Source organism: Drosophila albomicans, chromosome 3 (assembly GCF_009650485.2).
Source record: "Drosophila albomicans strain 15112-1751.03 chromosome 3, ASM965048v2, whole genome shotgun sequence".
NCBI classification, from domain to species: Eukaryota; Metazoa; Arthropoda; class Insecta; order Diptera; family Drosophilidae; genus Drosophila; species Drosophila albomicans.
This window is the reverse complement of record NC_047629.2, coordinates 27,999,926-28,018,818: the sequence shown is the minus strand read 5'-3', so window position 1 is coordinate 28,018,818 and position 18,893 is coordinate 27,999,926. Positions and strand designations below refer to the sequence as shown.

Here is an 18,893-nt window from a genome sequence, read left to right as displayed (position 1 = left end):
TGCAACAACAGTTCATCATTAGATTTTGGTAAGTTGGCGAATTGAAAACGAAACTAGGTCTAACACTTTGCTCATAAGCATAAGCAGCACAGGGACCGGCATTGTGAGAGCTGATAATGCTCACTTTATGGAGAAATATTAACATGCAATTATTACGAGAACTTGAATAAATTTTATAGCAGATAATACTGAGTGAGTACTTTTGTATAAAGAAGCAAGAAGAGTACGAACATCGCTTAATCGCTCCTGAGAGCTTGAGCAATATGGTTCGTTGGATACACGTCGGGAAACTTTAAATATTACGTATACGCACATATGCCCATATCAATTTCGTAAAGGAAAAACCAAAAGTGTCAACGCCTTAAACCAGTTCAGTGGCAAGGTGAACTATTGTAATCCGATCCAAGCTTAAAGAGAACCTCAGAGAAGCTCAGCTCGGACTCATCCGAACAAAAGTGCAAAAAAAACACAAAATAATATCGCGATTGCGCTCAGCGGAAGCGGCACGTGATAAAAATTTTAAAAAAGTTTCGCAAAACTGTCGCGAATAAATTCAAGTTTTAAGTTTTACATTCTTGTCGACTATGATGAAGTGCCTGCAGCTTAGTTTTGTGCTTCTGCTTAGCTTCAGTTGGCAGCTGGTGCTGTCCAAAAGCTATTCCAACGAACACATTGGTAAGTAGTATAATTTTCTAATTCCTAAATTAATAGTTTTGATTAATCATTCTCTTACGTGCCGCAGATCTGCTTGACTTAAGCGACAACGATGAGTTCCAGTGGGGCGCTGACGAGAACAAGTTGTATAGCCAAGCTAATGCCAATAATGATAGTAATATAGATGGAATATCCAATTTTCTGTCGCGTCATCGACTCAACAAACGTCAAGCTCCGTCTGACAGCCCTTTGCTGGTGAGTACCCCAACCATAAACCTAGACTATCATTGAATTACTATAATCAGTGAATGAATACTTACATAAATGACGACTGTTATCTACTTGTAGGAGAACAAGGATTATGGTGCCTGTCGCACACCACTTGGTGATGTGGGACGCTGTCGCCACATCATCTACTGCCGCATGCCGGAGTTGAAGAATGATGTGTGGCGTCTGGTCTCACAGTTGTGCATCATTGAGAAAAGGTTGTGTCCCCAGAAAGACCAAGTTCAAGTTAATTACTTTCAATTGTTGCAGCGCCATTGGCATTTGTTGCACGGATCAAGCGACCAATTCTCGCTTCAGTCCGCAGATTGTAAGCGGCAGCGATGCGGAGACTCCACGTATCATTAATCGGCAGCCGGAGCAAAGAGGCTGCGGCATAACGACTCGTCAATTCCCTCGCATCACTGGCGGTCGTCCAGCGGAGGCCGATGAGTGGCCCTGGATGGCAGCATTGCTACGCGAGGGTTTCTCTTTTGTCTGGTGCGGCGGAGTGCTCATCACAGATCGTCATGTCTTAACCGCTGCTCATTGTCTGGAGAACATCAAAAAGGATCAGTTATTCGTACGCCTGGGAGAATACAACACGCATGTAAGTTGAAATCCGTCTTGAAACCGCCATTTAACAATTGACACTCAAGTTTCGAATCCAAACAGCAATTGAATGAGACGCGTGCGCGTGATTTTCGCATTGCCAGCATGGTGCTCCATGTGGACTACGATACACACAACTATATGAACGATATTGCCATGATACGCATCGAGCGACCCACGTTGTTCAATACCTACATTTGGCCAGTGTGCATGCCGCCTTTAAATGAGGATTGGTCGGGACGCAATGCCATTGTCATGGGCTGGGGCACGCAAAAGTTTAATGGTGCACATTCCAAAGTGCTTATGGAGGTAAGGCGAACAGCTGCAGTTAGTGATCCTCAAATTCCTTGTCTAATCTAATCTCTTAGGCAAATTTGCCGGTGTGGAAGCAATCGGATTGTCAGGCTGCCATGGTGGAGCACATACCATCCACAGTCATCTGCGCAGGTCTACCAGAGGGTGGACAGGACAGTTGCCAAGGCGATAGCGGTGGTCCGTTGGTGGTGCAGTTGCCCAACATGCGTTGGGTTACCATTGGCATTGTCTCCTGGGGTTTGGGCTGTGCTCAAGCGGGTCGTCCTGGTGTCTATACACGCGTCGATCGCTATCTGGACTGGATCATCTCCAATGCAGACATTTAACATAAACAAATTCTTGACATTTACATTCAATTTACTCTCGGCATTAACACAACAAATGCTTTGTTCTAAATACATATTCCTAGACATATACATATATATACCTATAATCTTGGTAACAGTTGCTTGTCCCCAAGGCCCAACCCAGTGCTTAGCCTAAAATTAGTGGCTACCACTAAGAGCTGCCTGTCTTAGGTGAGGCTGTGGCTGCGCTTGGGATCTTCTCACGCTGCGCCACCGGTGTGGTGCTATTTGTCTCTGAAGTCGTCAAGTTAGTGTCAGCAAAGGCAATCTTAAAGACATCGTCGTAGTCGCTAGCAAAATGCACTTCTAAACCATCGGTAATAAAGCCGGGTAACTCCTCAAAGTCCTTCTTATTGTCAACTGGTAAAATAAGGCAAGCGACACCGCTTCGTCGAGCCTGAAATAACATAAATAATATCAATATATATGCTACAAATTCAACGAGTTATCGCTGTCTTACAGCAATGGTCTTCTCCTTTATGCCGCCCACAGTTAAGACTTTGCCCTTGAGTGACACCTCGCCCGTCATGGCCACATCAGGACGCACAGGCTTGCCGGTGGCCAATGAAACTAAAGCTGTGATGATGGTTACACCTGCACTGGGTCCATCCTTAGGCGTAGCGCCCTCAGGCACATGCAGATGAATGTGTCTGCAAAAGGAATATATTTAACATCAACGACATTTACTTATGAACAGCTCTTACTCTTGCTCTAGGAACTTGTTATTTGGCTCATGAGTGTACAGGAAGTTGCGTGCTACGGTGAGCGCGATTTGTGCCGATTCCTTCATCACATCGCCTAGATTTCCAGTCAAATGTAGACTTCCCGTGTTCGATTCAGGCTTCTCGGCGCGTATATGACGCCTGGAGGTCTCAATGTACAACGAAGAGCCACCCATGGCCGTCCAGGCTAGGCCCATGACCACACCAGCTGGTGTTGTGTTGTACATGCGATCGGAGCTAAAGACTTGTTTGCCCAGGAACGTGGTCAAGTTGTCGGCATTGACGGGGAATTCCTCGCCTTCTTTCTTGACCAAGCGGAACGCCACCTTGCGTATGACCTTCTCGATTTGCTTCTGCAGATTACGTACACCACTCTCACGGCAATAGCTCCGAATGAGCATATTCAGTGCATCTTCAGTAATATTAATTTGTTTCTCCGTTAGACCGCAATCATTCATGGCCTGTGGTATTAGGTATTGACGTGCAATGGCCACCTTCTCTTCAGCCACATAGCCAGACATTTCAATCAGTTCCATGCGATCACGCAGAGGTTCTGGTATGGTATCAATGACATTTGCGGTGCAAATGAACAGCACACGCGACAAATCCACGGGCACATCGAGGTAATGATCAAGGAAATTGGCATTCTGCTCTGGATCGAGCAGTTCTAACAGCGCAGAGCTAGGATCACCCTGATAGCCTCTGTGGAACACAAATGTTAGATAAATGCGTATGGAATTTTTCGATTGGTTTACTCACTTGCCAATTTTGTCGACTTCATCGATGAGCACAAGGGGATTCTCCGTTTTTGTTTTCTTCAGGCACTGAATAAGTTTGCCGGGCATGGCGCCTACATAGGTGCGTCGATGTCCCTTAATTTCGGCCACATCCGTCATGCCACCCACACTGAAGCGGAAATATTCGCGATTTAATGCGCGTGCTATCGACTTGGCAATACTCGTTTTTCCCACACCAGGTGGACCATGGAAGCACAAGATTTTGCCCTGGGTTGTGCCCTTCAGTGAACTGACTGCAATGAACTCCAAGATGCGCTTCTTGATATCCTCCATGCCGTAGTGATCGTTGTTCAGAATTTCGGTTGCCTTGTCAAGGCACAAGTTTTCGGGGCTAATGACGCCCCAAGGCAGTGAGGTGAGCCAATCCAAATAGTTGCGTGTAACGCTAAAAAGTACAAAATAAACAATTAGCAACAAGTAAAAACGTTTTCTAGCTGCAATATTTACTTAAATTCTGAGCTGTGGCTCTCCAAGAAATTTAGCTTGGTCAGCTCTTCGTCAATAACAGTTTTAATGCTCTCAGGCACGGTTTTGTCTTTAAGTTTCTCGCGATACTTCTCACCAATGGCATCCTTGTCGTCCTTCTCAATGCCTAACTCCTTTTTAATAACCTTTAACTGCTCCTGAAGTATGTATTTGCGATGCTGCTGTTTGACCTTCTCCTCGACCTCACGTCCAATCTTTTGCTGCAAGCGCGACAGCTCCAATTCCTTTTTAAGCAGCGCAAGTGCTAGCAGCAGTCGTTGAGGTATCTAAAAATAGTAATCTTTGATTAATTCCAGCTTCAGTTGCACAACCTTGAGCTCTTACATCGGTTTCCTCTAATATTTTCTGCAGTTCGCCAGGCTCACCAGCTGACAGGGAAGCGCCTAAATCACACAAGTAGATGGGGTTGTCAACAACTCTTTGATTCTGATGTAGCATCTGCTGCAAGCTCTCCCTGAAAATGAGGTAATATGCTATAAATATAGCTTGAATGTAATTGGAAATGCTAGACTTACCTGTAGAGCGGATTCATGGTTATGATATCACGCAACGTCTTAATGATCTCCTGAGTTAGCGCCTTCACTTCTTCGGTTTGCTTGTAGGCAGGCAGCTTGATATTCTCTACCTCCACAATGAGCACAGGCGGTGTTGTTGGCGTCGTTTCCGCATCCTTGTTCTCTTCACCGGCTTCGCCAGCGGTCTCACTTGCTGCCACTGTGGGTGGTTTAGGCGTTGCTGTAGGCTTCACACGACCACTTGGCAATGGTGACTCCAGCGTCTGGCGCTGCACAAGCTCTTCGGCAGCGGCCTCTTCACGCTTATTCGTTTGGCGTCGGGCATTGCGTCCACGAGGTTTGCGCATGCTACGATTGACCAATCGCGATGTGGCATCAGCATCGGCATTCGACTGATCTTCAGCTGGGATGCGTAATTTTATATTAAATAGTGGATAATGCAAAGTTGTCATTTTCGCTGGGAGTTAAGAGACGACGCAATTGTCACAATATCAATGTCAGTGTTACAAGTGTCTTGGCAATTTACCTGACTTTGATGCGGGCTGCACATCCTCCATCACCTGTCCAGTGATGCGAATGCGTCTGTGTGCCACCACAACCATACGCAGCTTGTCGCCTAAATCTTGAAGTTCTTGGATCTGGGCAAAAGTTCCCACAGCATAAACATCATCCAAATTGTGTATGATTTCCTCTTCACCGTCGGTTTTCTTTAGAAAGACACCAACATAGGGCTGATTAAGCTTTACTTTGCGTCGCAGCAGATCCATAACAATTGGATTCGAGACCTACAAAGGAAATGTATCAGTAATATATACAACACCATCTTATTTGTGTGTTGTCAAACCTCAACAATCTTCATGAAGCGCGGAAAAAGCGGATGCCGGCGCATCGCCAACATTGGCACATGGGGCCAAACATCGGGCACCGCAACTGTTGCCGGTAGTTGTTGTCCGTCACGTTGATCCGTCAAGAGTTCGGGTTCCGCCTCCGCCATTATATCATCCTCATCACCACGCTTGCGACTAAAATACCGCTGAGTCTGTGCCGTCGAAGCAGCGGCTCCCTTGAAACGCAGCAGTCGTACCTCATTGAAATACTCAACCATCGAATTTTGAGCATGGCGATTGTGGCGTGTGTACGTAGAAGCCATTGTGGAGAGGCCGCGCAGCATTGAGCGCATACGTATGGCACGTGTAAACATTTCTGTTTTTAATTCAACACGCACAACTAGAAAAATAACTCAGAAACAAGAGCAGAAGCAGTGAAGAATCGAAAGTGTAAGTGTAAAATGATTATGTGATAGCGCTGATGAAATGTCAGCCCAGTATGATACAATAGTTCGTTCGCTATCGATAAGCAGAGCGATATTTGAGTATCCATTGATTCATATTTTGTTCTGTTAATTCAAATTGCAAGCAATTATTCGATGAGTAACTGGTCGAGTGTTCCAATAAGAAGCAAATTGTGCAAATATCAAAAGTAATTATTATGGCACTCAAAATAAACAATAAATAAAAATGTTATATTCATTGGTGAAACAAATTTTAAAAACAGTGGAATAACAGTCGATATTTCGATTACTCCAATAAGAAATAAAGCGAAAAGCTTATCAAATGTTAAAAAATCGACATTTGATATTTTTACACATCACTACGTTACATTTAACTATCGACCTGTCGGCAACGTCCACATAGCGAACTGTAAATAGTTGAAAAAAAGTTGAATTTTCTTGCGTGTTTTCTCCTGTTGGCAACATGGTTTCACGTTTCGATCAGCAAAAGACGAAGCACCAGCTCTTCCATGTGTCCATCAGTCTGGCCACCATACTGATATGCATGACCTACATGCAATACCGCCGAAATTGGGCTCATCTTGGCAGCTTCTGGGACTCGCTGATCGTGCCGATTGTGTTCTTTGGCGAGCTCCTCAAAGTGATACTGGCCCGCTTCTTTGGACGCATCGAGGACGGCGTGCTGACAGTTAAGCAACGACAGAAAAAGGCCGCCTATTTCACTCCACGTGAACTATTAGGCGGATTAACATTGCAATTTTTGTGTACGCTGCTCTATGCATTTATCTGCATCATCTTGGGCGCACCAGTGTTGGCTAATTACGAACAGACATTTGTGTTGTCGCTGCTGATGACACTGCTGACAGTGTCGCCCACTGTTTTCCTACTGGGCGGCGGTGGAGCACTCCAAGTTTGTTTCTGCGAGAAGCCCGATTTTATAACCAAGTGCGAGGATACGGCTCTGCATCTGTTCAAGTACAATGCTCTTGGCGGCATTCTTGGCGCCTGGGCTGGCAGCGTTGTGGCTCCGTTGGACTGGGGACGTGACTGGCAGGTGTATCCCATACCAAATGTGATTGGAGCTCTGCTTGGCAGTGCCCTGGGTAACATTTATGCCTGCACGCATGTCCTGTATATGTGCGGACGTGTTTACATGAGCAAGAAGCGCTCTTAAGAGGACACTGCGATGGAATGTATTCAATATGTACTTATCCTGCCACCAAGATATTTACGTTGCGCTGCCACCACACACCACATCCAAAAAATGAATAAATGAATTCCACATCATTGTCGTCTAGTCAGCAGCTTAAGATAAATATAAATTCCTTATACCTAATACATTCATATATACTATATACCAAAAAAGCAATTAACAATACTTTAATGTTACCAGTTTAAGCAATTTATTAGCCATGTACAATTAACACATTTCTAAATCAATCAAATAATAATAAACTAACAATTTAACACTCTCGTCTACAGGACCTCCGCAAAGGAGTAGCTAATATTCATATCTCATTCCAATTTCACCTTCATCAAATCCATGCAAATTTGTTTTGTTATTGTATTATTATTATTATTATTATATATACATAGATTAACAGTCAATTTATTAGCTTATGTAGATCTGTTTAATCACATGCAAAAAGACACAATATTTTAGTTTTTCTGTTTTTTGGAACGCTCATGAAGTTAACAATTACACAAATAGATACAAATTGAATAAAAATGATAAGATTCAAGTAGTTTTCAGATTTCAGGCTCTGGCTGACAACACAAAACTCTCATCTTCCAATATACAGCGTTGCGACACATAATGTTCGTTTGGCTCCCAAAAATCAGCCACATCATCATCGGCGAGAGGCTCACTCGCTGCTTCGTTACCCACATCTTCAGGCAGTTGAAACTCACGTCTATGGTGTGTCTCATCTGTGGATGGTCGACGTCTGAGCAAAGCCTCTCCAACAGCTGGGCAGCTGCCCGTTTCGTAGAGGTTGAAGAGCTTTATAAAGTGCACACCATTTGCAACCCTCTGCACATCATCCTTTCGCGTCAGAGCACTCCAGCTGAGTGCGACTGTGGCATGTGGCACGTACGTAGCGATGCTGGCATTAAACTCTTCTGTGCTTATGTTGGTATTAAAGAAAACGGTTTCCTCGTTACTTAAAAAACTGTGCGGTTCCTGCAGTTGGGGTGCGTGCTGTTCCAATTGCTGTGCCGGCATCACATCCAGGCGTGAAAGGCGCGTTCGCAGCAACGTTTTAAGGTTGGGTTTCTCCTGCAATTGTTCTTCGTCCTTCGGCTGCATGCGACATTGAAAGCTGCAACATTTCGCCGACTTTAGGCAACGATTGCCAGCCTGACCAGGGCAAATCTCCATGTTATTCATGACTAGCAGAGGAAAGCAAATTAATATCACTTCGAAACATTCTTCAAGCTCACTTACTGTACAAGTTGTTAGGCTTCAATGCATAATCCTTGGAGTACAAGGATAATGCATTGATGTAGACCTCGGTTGATTGCGCTGTGTGGACATTTCGTAAGCTGACATCGAGACCCAATTCACGGTTCACCGCATTGCTGATCACACAGGTAGCATCAGCTTGCAAACAGCTTTGCACTTGAACTTGCCAAATGTGACGCACCAAGCGATACTTAATGTGGGCATTAACCGATGCCGGCAGTGCGTAATAAAAGAGAAGACGCAGAGTAAATGGGCCAGCGACATGCGGTGCCTGTAACCACATGGATATAGTGTGACCCTGTTGAGCATCAAGAGCAGCCAGTCCAGGACGCTGCAGTAGACGAAACACGCGTTGGCGTCGTATTTCCTTGTCTTTCACCAGCTTGTCATTTGACAGATCACGCAGCGCTGCAAGGAGAAATGCATTAGAGACGAAACTTTTAAATAATTTATTCACTCACAGCTCATCATGGTCAGGGGCAGTTCCGTCTGCTGCTGATCGAGCAGCGTCAAACATCGCGGATTATCGCAACCCAAGTAGATTTCCTCAATTGGAGAAATGCCCAAATTGCGTAGCGTTATGGAAACAGGCACAATTTCGCCAGCCAGCAATTCAGCTGGGACTGGACTAAAGCTGACACATAATGCTGGAACTTGTGGCACCAGCTTTATGCTTAGCCTGCTGTCCAACAACGTTTGTGAGGACTGTTTGGCCGCCGTGGGCTTAATGCGTTGCGTTTCAAACTGCAAAAGACCCAGTAAACTGGCTGTTGGCTCCGCCTTGGCTGCCACACGGCAGATAACACCCAAAATAGATAAGCGACCCGTCAGCTTGGGCGTTAACTTAAAGTGCAACAGTTGCTCAGCCTGTTCCGCCAGATCCAAAGAGGCCACGCAACTGGTCTTAATAGCAGCACTAACTGCCAGTTTGCTGGCGCTGTCCGACGATTGCTCGTATACACACTGATTTGAGAGCACCTCTTCGTTGTCCAGCGTAAGGCGCCACAGCAAATCTATGTCCGACAACGCAATGGGACAGCGTACACTGTTGGAGAGCGTCACGGCTAGCTCAATGGGTTCACCCTGCACAGCCAGTGGACACTCTGTAGCCGGCTGCTGTTTGGTGAATAAATAACGAGATGGCTTAAACACAAACGGCTTATTGGAGGCGGCTGTGATGACCAGCATTTCCTCGATCTTGTGCCAAATCGCCTCGTCGGCAGTTAAATTTGAGTTAATGTCAATGTTGCTTGCTGGCACTTGAGGTGGTTGTGCGCTGGGCGGCTGCACCAATGTCAACACACGAACAGAAGATTGCACGACTTGGGGCAAGGCATGTGGCAGTAGTCCCAATTCAGGACTCCGTTTGAGTAGTTCCTGTAAAGCACATACATTAGTTAAGCAATGCAATGACAAAACTTGTGTAGTAAACTTACATTCTGCGTTAAAATGTACTCTTTCAGGAAGCTGCTCTGCTGCTGGGCGCTCTGCAAGCTGCCAGGGCGTAATAAATGAGCAAAGGAGCGACTTGCTTCCTCCAGTTGCTTCAGCATATACGCCTGCTTGGCGACCGTGTACTGAATGTGATCCTCGGCCAAGCTCCATTGCCGCTGCTGGAACACCTGATACGCCTGGCGATAGCAACGATACGCATGCTTGCGTTGCCCCGCACGCGAATAACGATTCCCGGCAAGCACAATATGGAACGCATACTTGCGATGCATGGGCGGATGGGTAACAAGAAAACAGTACGCCGCCTGCTCTAGCAACAAGGCTGAACGTAAATCCGACTCCTCACTGGTCATGCGTATGAGTTGCTTGGCCACCTCGCTATAAAGACGCGCCGTCTTGAGGCACTCCATGCTCAACAAAGTGGCGCGCGTCGCAAACTGTTGCAGTCTAAAATACAGTTAATCATTAAACTAACGATTAAGGTCAAATAAAACTTCTACGCACTTGCAGACTGTTAAATAGCACATGATGGCATCTTCCATGTAGTCGTAAGTTTTGCGATGCGCTGTGCCCAACATAAACGCAGATAACGCCGCCATTTCCAAGGCACCAGCATAGTACTGCCAAGCGGAGTCGGCATTAAAATCCCGTTTTGCCTGGTGATACGACTGAAATGCCAAGTTGTAGTGTCCAAACATAAAGTACAGATCACCCAGCTTGCGTGTTTGCAACTCAGCTGATTCGTTGGTATAGCTAAAAGATAATGCTGGTTAATTTCTACTCAATTCAGTTATTCTTTGCCACTTACATGACAGCATTTTGATTGTTGGTGCCGGCGCCCGGTTTGCTGGTGACAAACCAACGTTTGGTGGCACTCAACAACGACTTGCTAACACCCTTTTTATTTGTGACACCCTCGCTGAGTATGGCCACCAAATGCTCGATATACGGTATTAAGGCGCGCACCGCATAATCCTGCACAAAGTGTCGCAAATTGTCCACATCACGCGCAGCTAGACAACGTCCATGCGGCGCATCTGCATCCAAATCGTTTGCCCAAACATTAGGATTTATCGTCTGCGACGCAATGCTTTCGGTGCTGATGCTAAACTTTGAGTTAATCGCTTCGGTGGCGCTCTCCTGCATGGGACTCAATGGATGTAGCATGGTGAGATCATTTTCCTGTGCCGCAGCCCCGTCCAGTAACTGTGACATTTGCATAGCTGGCATGCTGATCACCGACACCGCTTCTTGTGGCGATTTCGGTGCACTTAGCTCACTTGAGGTCATGGGATCAGTTTTTGGCTGTCGTTTAATGTAGGATGTCCAATGGTCTGGAATGTCGCTGATGGTATTTGTCTCTTGTGAGTTGATGGACACCAGAAAGCATTTGTTGTCACCAAACGTGGATTTCAGCAGCTCGAAGCCCTGCTGTGCCTTGGACAGATCTCCTTGGCTAGCCTCATGCAGCACAACATAGCTGTTGAGCACATCGGTGGGCTGAAACCACTTGGGCAATTTTTGCGGCGTTATGCTCTGCATTTGCTGTACGCGCTGCGTCAACTTCTGGGCGGTTTCAACAATCTGCGGATCGGCGCTAGACAAAACCAGCAGACAGCTCAACAAATGTCTGGTGAACTCGTGTTCGGCTGGAAATTGCACAGTTAGAAAGGTTTCACGCCATTGCTCAAACCATGGCTCTGATGTGGGCAGCTCCAGATCGATGTCAGCTGCAAATTAGAGAATTTATTGTAATATATGTAGCTTTAACAATAGGAAAATCGGTAACTTACCAATTGTTGCAACCTTGGTCTTGTCATTGTGTGCATTGGTCACCGACTCATTAAGCATTTTACGTGCCAGCACCGTTTGTGGTGGACGCCACTCCACATCGCAGAAATTGAGTCGCAAGCCGCGCACCGAAACGCTGGTGCCGGACACATCTCGGAAGTGTGCTAAATATGTACGACAAGAAGATAATGATGTGTTCACTTAAAGCGTATGACGTTGACATCCTTGAGAAAAGCGTGTCACTACTGTACAGCTATTGGCCTATCCTTGCACCACCCACAAGTTGATGATGAAGTAATTGTTGTTTACTCACCGTCATTGGGCAATTTAGCGAAAGGCTGCAGCAGCTCCACAAAGGACAAATTGTTGCGATGGCAAATCTCATCGGCCTGGTTGCTGCTCAGCACACCAATGAGGGGTGAGAATATGTTTTTAATTATATCACGAGCATTATAGTTTTGTCCCGTAAGATGTATCATATTTTATACACTTTCGTTTATTATTTTCACAAACACCTCCCAAATCGGCCTTTCGCACGCCGTGTGACCAAACTAATGTTATTGTCTTTATTGTTATGAATTGCACCACTATAATTTAGGCAGGTGTTGCGCAAATATACTGGTCACACTTTTGTTATGGTCGTTACATCTGTTTCTTAATTTCGAAATCAAAATGTGGTACCTATTTATTTATTTTATGAAAAATAAACTATCTCCTTTCAAGGAATTAGTTAATAACATGTAAAAGACTAGCGTAGAAGTTAAACTTATAAAAATTTTCCTTATTAACAGAACGTTTGAACTAGTTTATGGGCAGCATTTTTCTGTCCAAAGCTGTGGAAAGTCGTTCAATAAAATCAATTACCAAAGTGTATGCTATACTTAAACGTAATGTCAGTTGTTGCTCAACAAAATTTAAAAGATCCAGCTTATGGGGACGTTTCTTTAATAAATATTTTGAGTTTCACAAGACGTTGAAATATTTTTAATTCAAAAGCTTGTATTATTGCAGCGTTGCCACCCTTTTTTAACGTATCATCAAGCTGACTGAACGTGTGCCGACAGCTGGAATTGGCGGGAAAGCCTCTACCAGCTGCTGTCACTCGCAGTCCACAAAATTCATTTGCTGCTATTAAATCGTTTGACAAAGAAATTACTAAATATTAGAAATAATTATTAATATAAACCGAACGCGACAATAATATCAGCGATAAATATTGAACGTATTCAGTAAAGTTCCAACTTGCGTATTAACTGTTTGGTGGAATTTCAACAGCTCACGCTAAAGAAAAAAAAAATACCGGAGAAAAACGCGCGCCGCTTCAGCGTCATCTTTGTGTTGTCCACAGAAGTCTTGAAAGTTCCTGCGCGTGGAGTTTTATTTTCGTTGTCAGCTTCAGCATGGCAAAGGTACACATAACCAACGTTGTTGTGCTGGACAATCCAAGCAGTTTCTTCAATCCATTTCAATTTGAACTAACATTCGAATGCATCGAGGAGCTGAAGGAGGATCTCGAGTGGAAAATGATCTACGTGGGATCTGCTGAATCGGAGGATTACGATCAAGTGCTGGACACCATATACGTTGGCCCCGTGCCCGAAGGCCGTCACATATTTGTCTTCCAGGCCGATCCGCCAGATGTTAGCAAAATTCCCGAACCCGATGCAGTTGGTGTCACAATTGTGTTACTTACCTGCTCGTATCGTGGCCAAGAGTTCGTTCGCGTTGGCTACTATGTGAACAACGATTATGCCGACCAGGAGATGCGCGAGAATCCGCCACCGAAGCCACTCTTCGATAAGCTCACACGCAACATCCTGGCCAGTAAGCCGCGTGTGACACGTTTCAAAATTAACTGGGATGATGGTCACAGCCAGAATGGCAACGGCTTTAATGGCCATGAGAACGGACACGACATGATGCACGACGGGCCATCGACATCATCGGCAGCTGCGGCATCTTCACATCACGAGGCTGCAATGGATGATAACAGTCTGGCCATGCCAATGGAGAATGGCGTGACGGCGCTGAATGAGAACTCAAATTCACTTGCCATGGAGTGTTGAAATATCCTCCTCGCCCCCTTAAAATGCTCCTGGTCCCGTTAATTAAGTACTTGTAATTTAAACCTCATCGCAGTTAATAAAATTAATTAAATTTATCTCTAATTTGTTTGTGGTTCTCTTTCGCTCCTAACGAACGTCGATCGATCGATTACAACACTGTTCTGTCTATCGATCTTTAAATTATTCTAAGCATTAAGTTTATATCTATAAAATCAAAAATTACATTTATATACACACTTCAATCGAAATGTTTTTATTTTTACCATTTTAATGCATTTCTTAATCTTAAAGTTTATCAGAAGTGCATCAAATGTTATGGCTCCAGGCTTACACACAAAGGAGGCGACACTCCCTGCAGTTAATTATAAAATTTTTAGTTTGTATTGTCGCTTGAAAGTTGTTTGCAGTTATGATTAGTATTTGTTTTCTTGATTCTATATTACTTGCTTTACCCTTTAAATTAAAATGAATTTAAAGTTTATGGTTCAAACATTGATTATTTCATTATTATAATAGGGAATTTTCTATATTCTGTTTAAGGGTGAAATATCTGATTGGAATTAAATATAATACAAATCTTAGTGAAGACGCCCTTAGCGGACATCTTTATTATTCGTCTCTCTTGGGCGGACGTTCATGACGTTCCTTTCGTTAAATAGAATAGAATACATAGAATTTTCTCATTTGTGAAAGTTTAGTAATATTTAATTCTCAAATAAATAAATCATTAAAAATAAAAATTATAATATTTATATTTTTCAACTTTTAAGAATTAGCTCCTCTTAGAATAACTAAGAGTAATACATATAAGTACACATATTTGAGTAGTGCCGTGTGTTTCAAATCAAAATCAGATAATTTAAATATATTTTTTGTATATTAACGGCCTCTAAGAAAAATTAACCATCTTTAGTCTATACCACCCTAAAAAAAAATTAGATAAATTTTATGTTTTCAAAAATTTACAAAAATGTCGAGTATCAAGAAAAGACCAACTTACAGCACTTGCCAGGAGAACAAGTCAACAACCAGTCGAAAGCGTTCAATTTATAGCAAAATCGGAGCAAGCAATAAGTAGGGATTAAAGATAAAAGCCTTTTCCTTATTTTAAACTAAATATTTGTTTATAGTAAGGAGAGAAAACGCTGCAATTTAGTTGACAAGGGGAAGATTAGAAGAAATTGCTCCGAAGCGGACTCATTAGTTTCCCACTTGCGTTTGACCTGCTCGACGGCGCCAATTGTGCGTCCCTGTAACTGCCACGGAAAGGAGTTGCATGAGCTTACGCTTGGCCAGGACTTGACCACATATCTCAAGGCATTCGCACTCATCTATGTGTTGCCCGAGGAGGAATGGACAGCCGAGTATATCGACAAGTTGCTGCTCGAGGGCGAGCAGTTGTTCCAGACGACCTGCTCGGAGGATGATGACCATGCCGATGGACCTGAGCATCAGGCCAACATTGGTGACAGCCCTGAACAGCCCATCAAGCGCAACTTTAAGCTGGAAGGGCACAACTTTACGCTGGAACTTAAGTCACCGTACAAGGGTGAAAAGAAGAAACCCTCCTCTCAGCGGCCTCAACACATTATCAGAAATCTCAAACCGGTGCTGCAAGAATTCTTTCGATCTGCCCATTATTGCATGCTGCTCACAAAGGCGGGATATCTTTTAATATGGCGCCGCCGCAAAGTTTACTTTGTGATGGATGTGAAGGGTCGTCGCCGTGAGGATTTGGTCAGCGTTAGGCATGGCGTTGCAATGTTGATCTGCTTGCAGTCCATCGACAAGGTTGTCCATCTGATCACCCAGCTCAGTCCAGTCTCTTATACCGATAAATTCTACATTCGAGAACTGGCCGTCGTCCGCTTGGTGACGCCCAATGGACGAGTTTTTATGCGGGAATCCGATTCGCAGCCTGTTGAGTACAAGGTCATCAATCAGAACTATGCCTACCTCACCAGTCATCTGCATCTATCTTTGAATCCGGATAAGAAGTTGCGCAATCGCAGTAGTGTTGTAGTTGCCGTGGCCGCCATTCTGGCATCCAAGATTGAGCATCCCGCCTCATGGAGCACTAGCATGTTTGATCGTCTCATTTGTTATGGCGTCGAGATTTGTCGCAGTTGCTGGACCGACAAACGTGTCTCCATCGATCTGAGCAATTTCCCCTCTCAGCTGCGCTTGGGTCAGTTTGTTGTGGAACTGAAATTGGGCTCAAATGTATTTACTGGTCTCTGGAGATACTCTGATGATATTCAAAAGGTAAGAAGAACAATATTGGCATTTATCTTGTAATTTTGTGTAGTTATTTATGGATCAACTGAAGAAATTGTTCTGAAGTTCCCATTAGATTACGTTTTATATCAATTTTGAATGCTATTGTAGAAGAATGTATTTTTAGAATAACTAAAAAATAGTGTTCCCAGTTCCAGAGCGGTTGAAAGCTTTGTTTATTGTATATAATTTTTTCTTATTACTTACTTTCCCTAACATAATATTTTATTTATTCACAATTTTTTTCTTCCTTATGCCTTTAAAATGTATTTTATTATTATCTTCTTGAAACTTTGGGACCTTATACTAGACCTGACCTTATACTAGATGATCTCACATTATAATATATGTATATACAAATGTTATGCGATGTCCTAATAATCTTTTCATTCGTTTTGTAGGACAACAAACTGGAACGTGAAATTCAGCAGACCTTGAAAGCCCATTGCAATGCACTGTTTCAGATAAACAGTCAGACCTATGCAATGTGGGTTAAAGAGAACTTTTACTACTTGCTCGATCCCTATCGCCACACCGTGGTAACTCCTCTAAAACCAGGAGGTAACGGGATCGTTTCGGGTAAATGGTCAACGGTGCGCATGTTTCGAGATATTCTCACCATGCTCAGCGTCTTCCATCAATTGCTCAAGGAGTCCAATCGCCAATCTCCATACTCGATTCATGTGGTGCACATAAAGAACATCAAAAAGTGTCCACAGGGATATTCCTTGAAGCCGTTGCCTGATGATGCCAGTTACGATGTCAAGTCGCTCAATGAAAAAATTAAGTTTCCAGAAAAGATCAATAACAATGAGAATCTACTGAAACAGCTCAGTGATGATGAGCCGGATGAGTCAAGTGAGCAGGAGGAGCACAAATTGAAGCCACTGGTTGAAAAAGTTAAGAATAACGAGAAAATTAAGAAGGTGGAACATACAATGCCTAAAGTCAAGTCCACATTTACTAAGCCACCTAAAGTTACTCCAACTCTACTCAAAGACCGTAGTTTTATTGAGCTCGATATTCCCAATAGACAGCAGAATAAGTCTTCAGTCTTAACCATTGAACAGGAAGAGACCTCTTCAATGCTTAACAAATTCAGTCTACAAATAATGAATAAGGAGAAATTTACAAATAAATCCACATACGTCAAGATACCTAATCATGCTCCCACTCGCTGTGCGTCTCCGATTTTCAAGCCTTTAGCTGCGGGTGTTATTATCAAACCCGATATAAAACCACCGTCAGCAGAGCCAAAGATCCCCAAAATAAAAAGTCAAGTGCCAATCACAACAGTAATTAAGCCGTTGATACCAAAGTCGATTTTCTCTGGAACAAAAACGACAAAGAAATGTCAAAATCTTTACGATAAATATCGGAATAAAAACGGAGAATCTGCTCCCGGAACAAATTCAATCCATGCAAGCTCTGTAGCAACTAGACGAAAGGGAGTTTGGAATGCAAAGGCCACGGACAACTTGAGCGCTCTTCGCATTGTTCAGAAGACAATACTTGGAAATAAAAATGCATTAAATTCTAAAAATATTGACAAACTTAAACAAGTGAATAAGAAAAAACTTAAAATTCTAAGTTCACAAACAAGTTTTCAATCCGCCCAGTTGCCACATGACTTCAGTTCAGTTACAGATCGCATTGCATTGCCAAGCAAGGAAGTTAGCTATCCTGTTTATACAAAGTATCCACATGTTCTGGCCGTGGCTGGCTCTGAGAGCGGCACCATGGAGAGCTTGAAGCGTCTGCTGGACTATTCTTTCAAGGTGAGCAATCGAGTGCTCACCATGACGCCGTGGGGCAACTATGTGGTCTTTCGATATTGCCATTTGTTTTACTTGTTCGATGGTTGCACCTGTAACATTGATCGCTTTCGCCATTTGGATCTGAGCTATGGAACTGCTGGTTTGCTGCCCTTTAAGACCAAGGGTCAAGTGATCTGCTACATGATCGATTCACGGGAATTGCGAGCCTCCAAGATGCTGCATTCAACTCTTGACGATTCTTGTAACCAATTCGAAGAATTTCTGGGTCGTAGTGCATAGATCACTTCAAAATTTATTTTATACAGTGAACATTTCTTAAACTTTTTAAGGTGATTGAATTCAAATCGACTGTTGTCCGACTGCCTGTTAAATTGAATTGAAGTCTATTTAAAATCTGTCTGTACGTCCGTCCGACTGATCGAATGCGTCATTCATAAAATAATGATAAAGAAAACAAACTTAATATCAAAGTTTTCAAAGATTATTTTGACTGTCTCCTAAAAATAAATGAATAAATTATTAACGAAAAGAAAAAAACACAATCGCTGCTACTTTTTGGGTTTTTGTTTTTATTATTATTACTACTAATTCGTATGAGTCGTTAAATTTAAACTTAATATGGAGTACATTTACATAATGTAGAGAAATTTTTGCATGCGACGCATCTTACGATAGCTAAACATCCAACTAGTGTGTAAATATATAGTGTATATATTATTGAGTGTATATAGAAATATGTACTTTAAATTTGTATTTTTTTTTCTTTTCATATTATTTCTTATTTGTTTTGCAGCGTGATGTGCGCTTTCGAGAAGTACAAGTCTTGAGCGGACAATTTGGGTGGCATTTATATAGCTAAGTTTTAAAATGGGGGATTAAAAGCGCACATTTTCCACGTCAAAGCCGTGGCTAATCATTTTACAGATCTATTACAATTTTCAGTTGTTTTATTTTCTTTGTTTTGTTTTTTGTCGATTCTCAAATATTTGCTTTAAGGCACTGAAGCTTTGAATTTTGTGCATATCGAAAAATTAAGTACGATTACCAGAATGGGCTAAATCC

General features: G+C 43.1%; 6 protein-coding genes across 7 annotated transcripts; 4 read left to right on the top strand and 2 right to left on the bottom strand.

The window, feature by feature from the left end:
- Positions 1-199: 199 nt before the first annotated feature.
- LOC117572051 (venom protease) lies at positions 200-2,261 on the top strand. The gene is made up of 6 exons (XM_034254627.2): positions 200-675; positions 743-909; positions 1,003-1,139; positions 1,192-1,528; positions 1,594-1,839; positions 1,899-2,261. The coding sequence occupies exons 1-6, from the start codon at positions 585-587 to the stop codon at positions 2,169-2,171; spliced, it is 1,251 nt and encodes a 416-aa protein (XP_034110518.1). The 5' UTR covers positions 200-584; the 3' UTR covers positions 2,172-2,261.
- Positions 2,182-6,042, bottom strand: LOC117572050 (lon protease homolog, mitochondrial). Of its 2 annotated transcripts, none has more exons than XM_034254624.2 (9): positions 5,557-6,042; positions 5,239-5,497; positions 4,713-5,169; positions 4,522-4,651; positions 4,159-4,463; positions 3,674-4,096; positions 2,897-3,616; positions 2,653-2,842; positions 2,182-2,589 (listed from the first exon to the last, which is right to left on the bottom strand). In XM_034254624.2, the coding sequence occupies exons 1-9, from the start codon at positions 5,911-5,913 to the stop codon at positions 2,344-2,346; spliced, it is 3,087 nt and encodes a 1,028-aa protein (XP_034110515.1). In that variant the 5' UTR covers positions 5,914-6,042; the 3' UTR covers positions 2,182-2,343. The 2 variants fall into 2 exon arrangements, with proteins under 2 accessions (XP_034110515.1, XP_034110516.1); XM_034254625.2 differs by having other exon boundaries at positions 4,713-5,115; positions 5,557-6,041.
- A 252-nt stretch (positions 6,043-6,294) lies between these two features.
- On the top strand, positions 6,295-7,470 carry LOC117572052 (uncharacterized). The gene has a single exon (XM_034254628.2). The coding sequence runs from the start codon at positions 6,467-6,469 to the stop codon at positions 7,175-7,177; it is 711 nt and encodes a 236-aa protein (XP_034110519.1). The 5' UTR covers positions 6,295-6,466; the 3' UTR covers positions 7,178-7,470.
- Positions 7,471-7,565: 95 nt separating this feature from the next.
- Positions 7,566-12,270, bottom strand: LOC117572049 (trafficking protein particle complex subunit 8). The gene is made up of 8 exons (XM_034254623.2): positions 12,024-12,270; positions 11,713-11,874; positions 10,728-11,649; positions 10,424-10,672; positions 9,904-10,366; positions 8,929-9,844; positions 8,450-8,875; positions 7,566-8,394 (listed from the first exon to the last, which is right to left on the bottom strand). The coding sequence occupies exons 1-8, from the start codon at positions 12,187-12,189 to the stop codon at positions 7,760-7,762; spliced, it is 3,939 nt and encodes a 1,312-aa protein (XP_034110514.1). The 5' UTR covers positions 12,190-12,270; the 3' UTR covers positions 7,566-7,759.
- A 518-nt stretch (positions 12,271-12,788) lies between these two features.
- LOC117572053 (histone chaperone asf1) lies at positions 12,789-13,878 on the top strand. Its single transcript, XM_034254629.2, has one exon. The coding sequence runs from the start codon at positions 13,111-13,113 to the stop codon at positions 13,774-13,776; it is 666 nt and encodes a 221-aa protein (XP_034110520.1). The 5' UTR covers positions 12,789-13,110; the 3' UTR covers positions 13,777-13,878.
- A 710-nt stretch (positions 13,879-14,588) lies between these two features.
- Positions 14,589-18,333, top strand: LOC117567651 (uncharacterized). The gene is made up of 3 exons (XM_034247763.2): positions 14,589-14,850; positions 14,907-16,041; positions 16,455-18,333. Exons 1-3 carry the CDS (start codon positions 14,747-14,749, stop codon positions 18,108-18,110), a joined length of 2,895 nt encoding a protein of 964 aa, XP_034103654.1. The 5' UTR covers positions 14,589-14,746; the 3' UTR covers positions 18,111-18,333.
- The last annotated feature ends 560 nt before the right edge of the window (positions 18,334-18,893 follow it).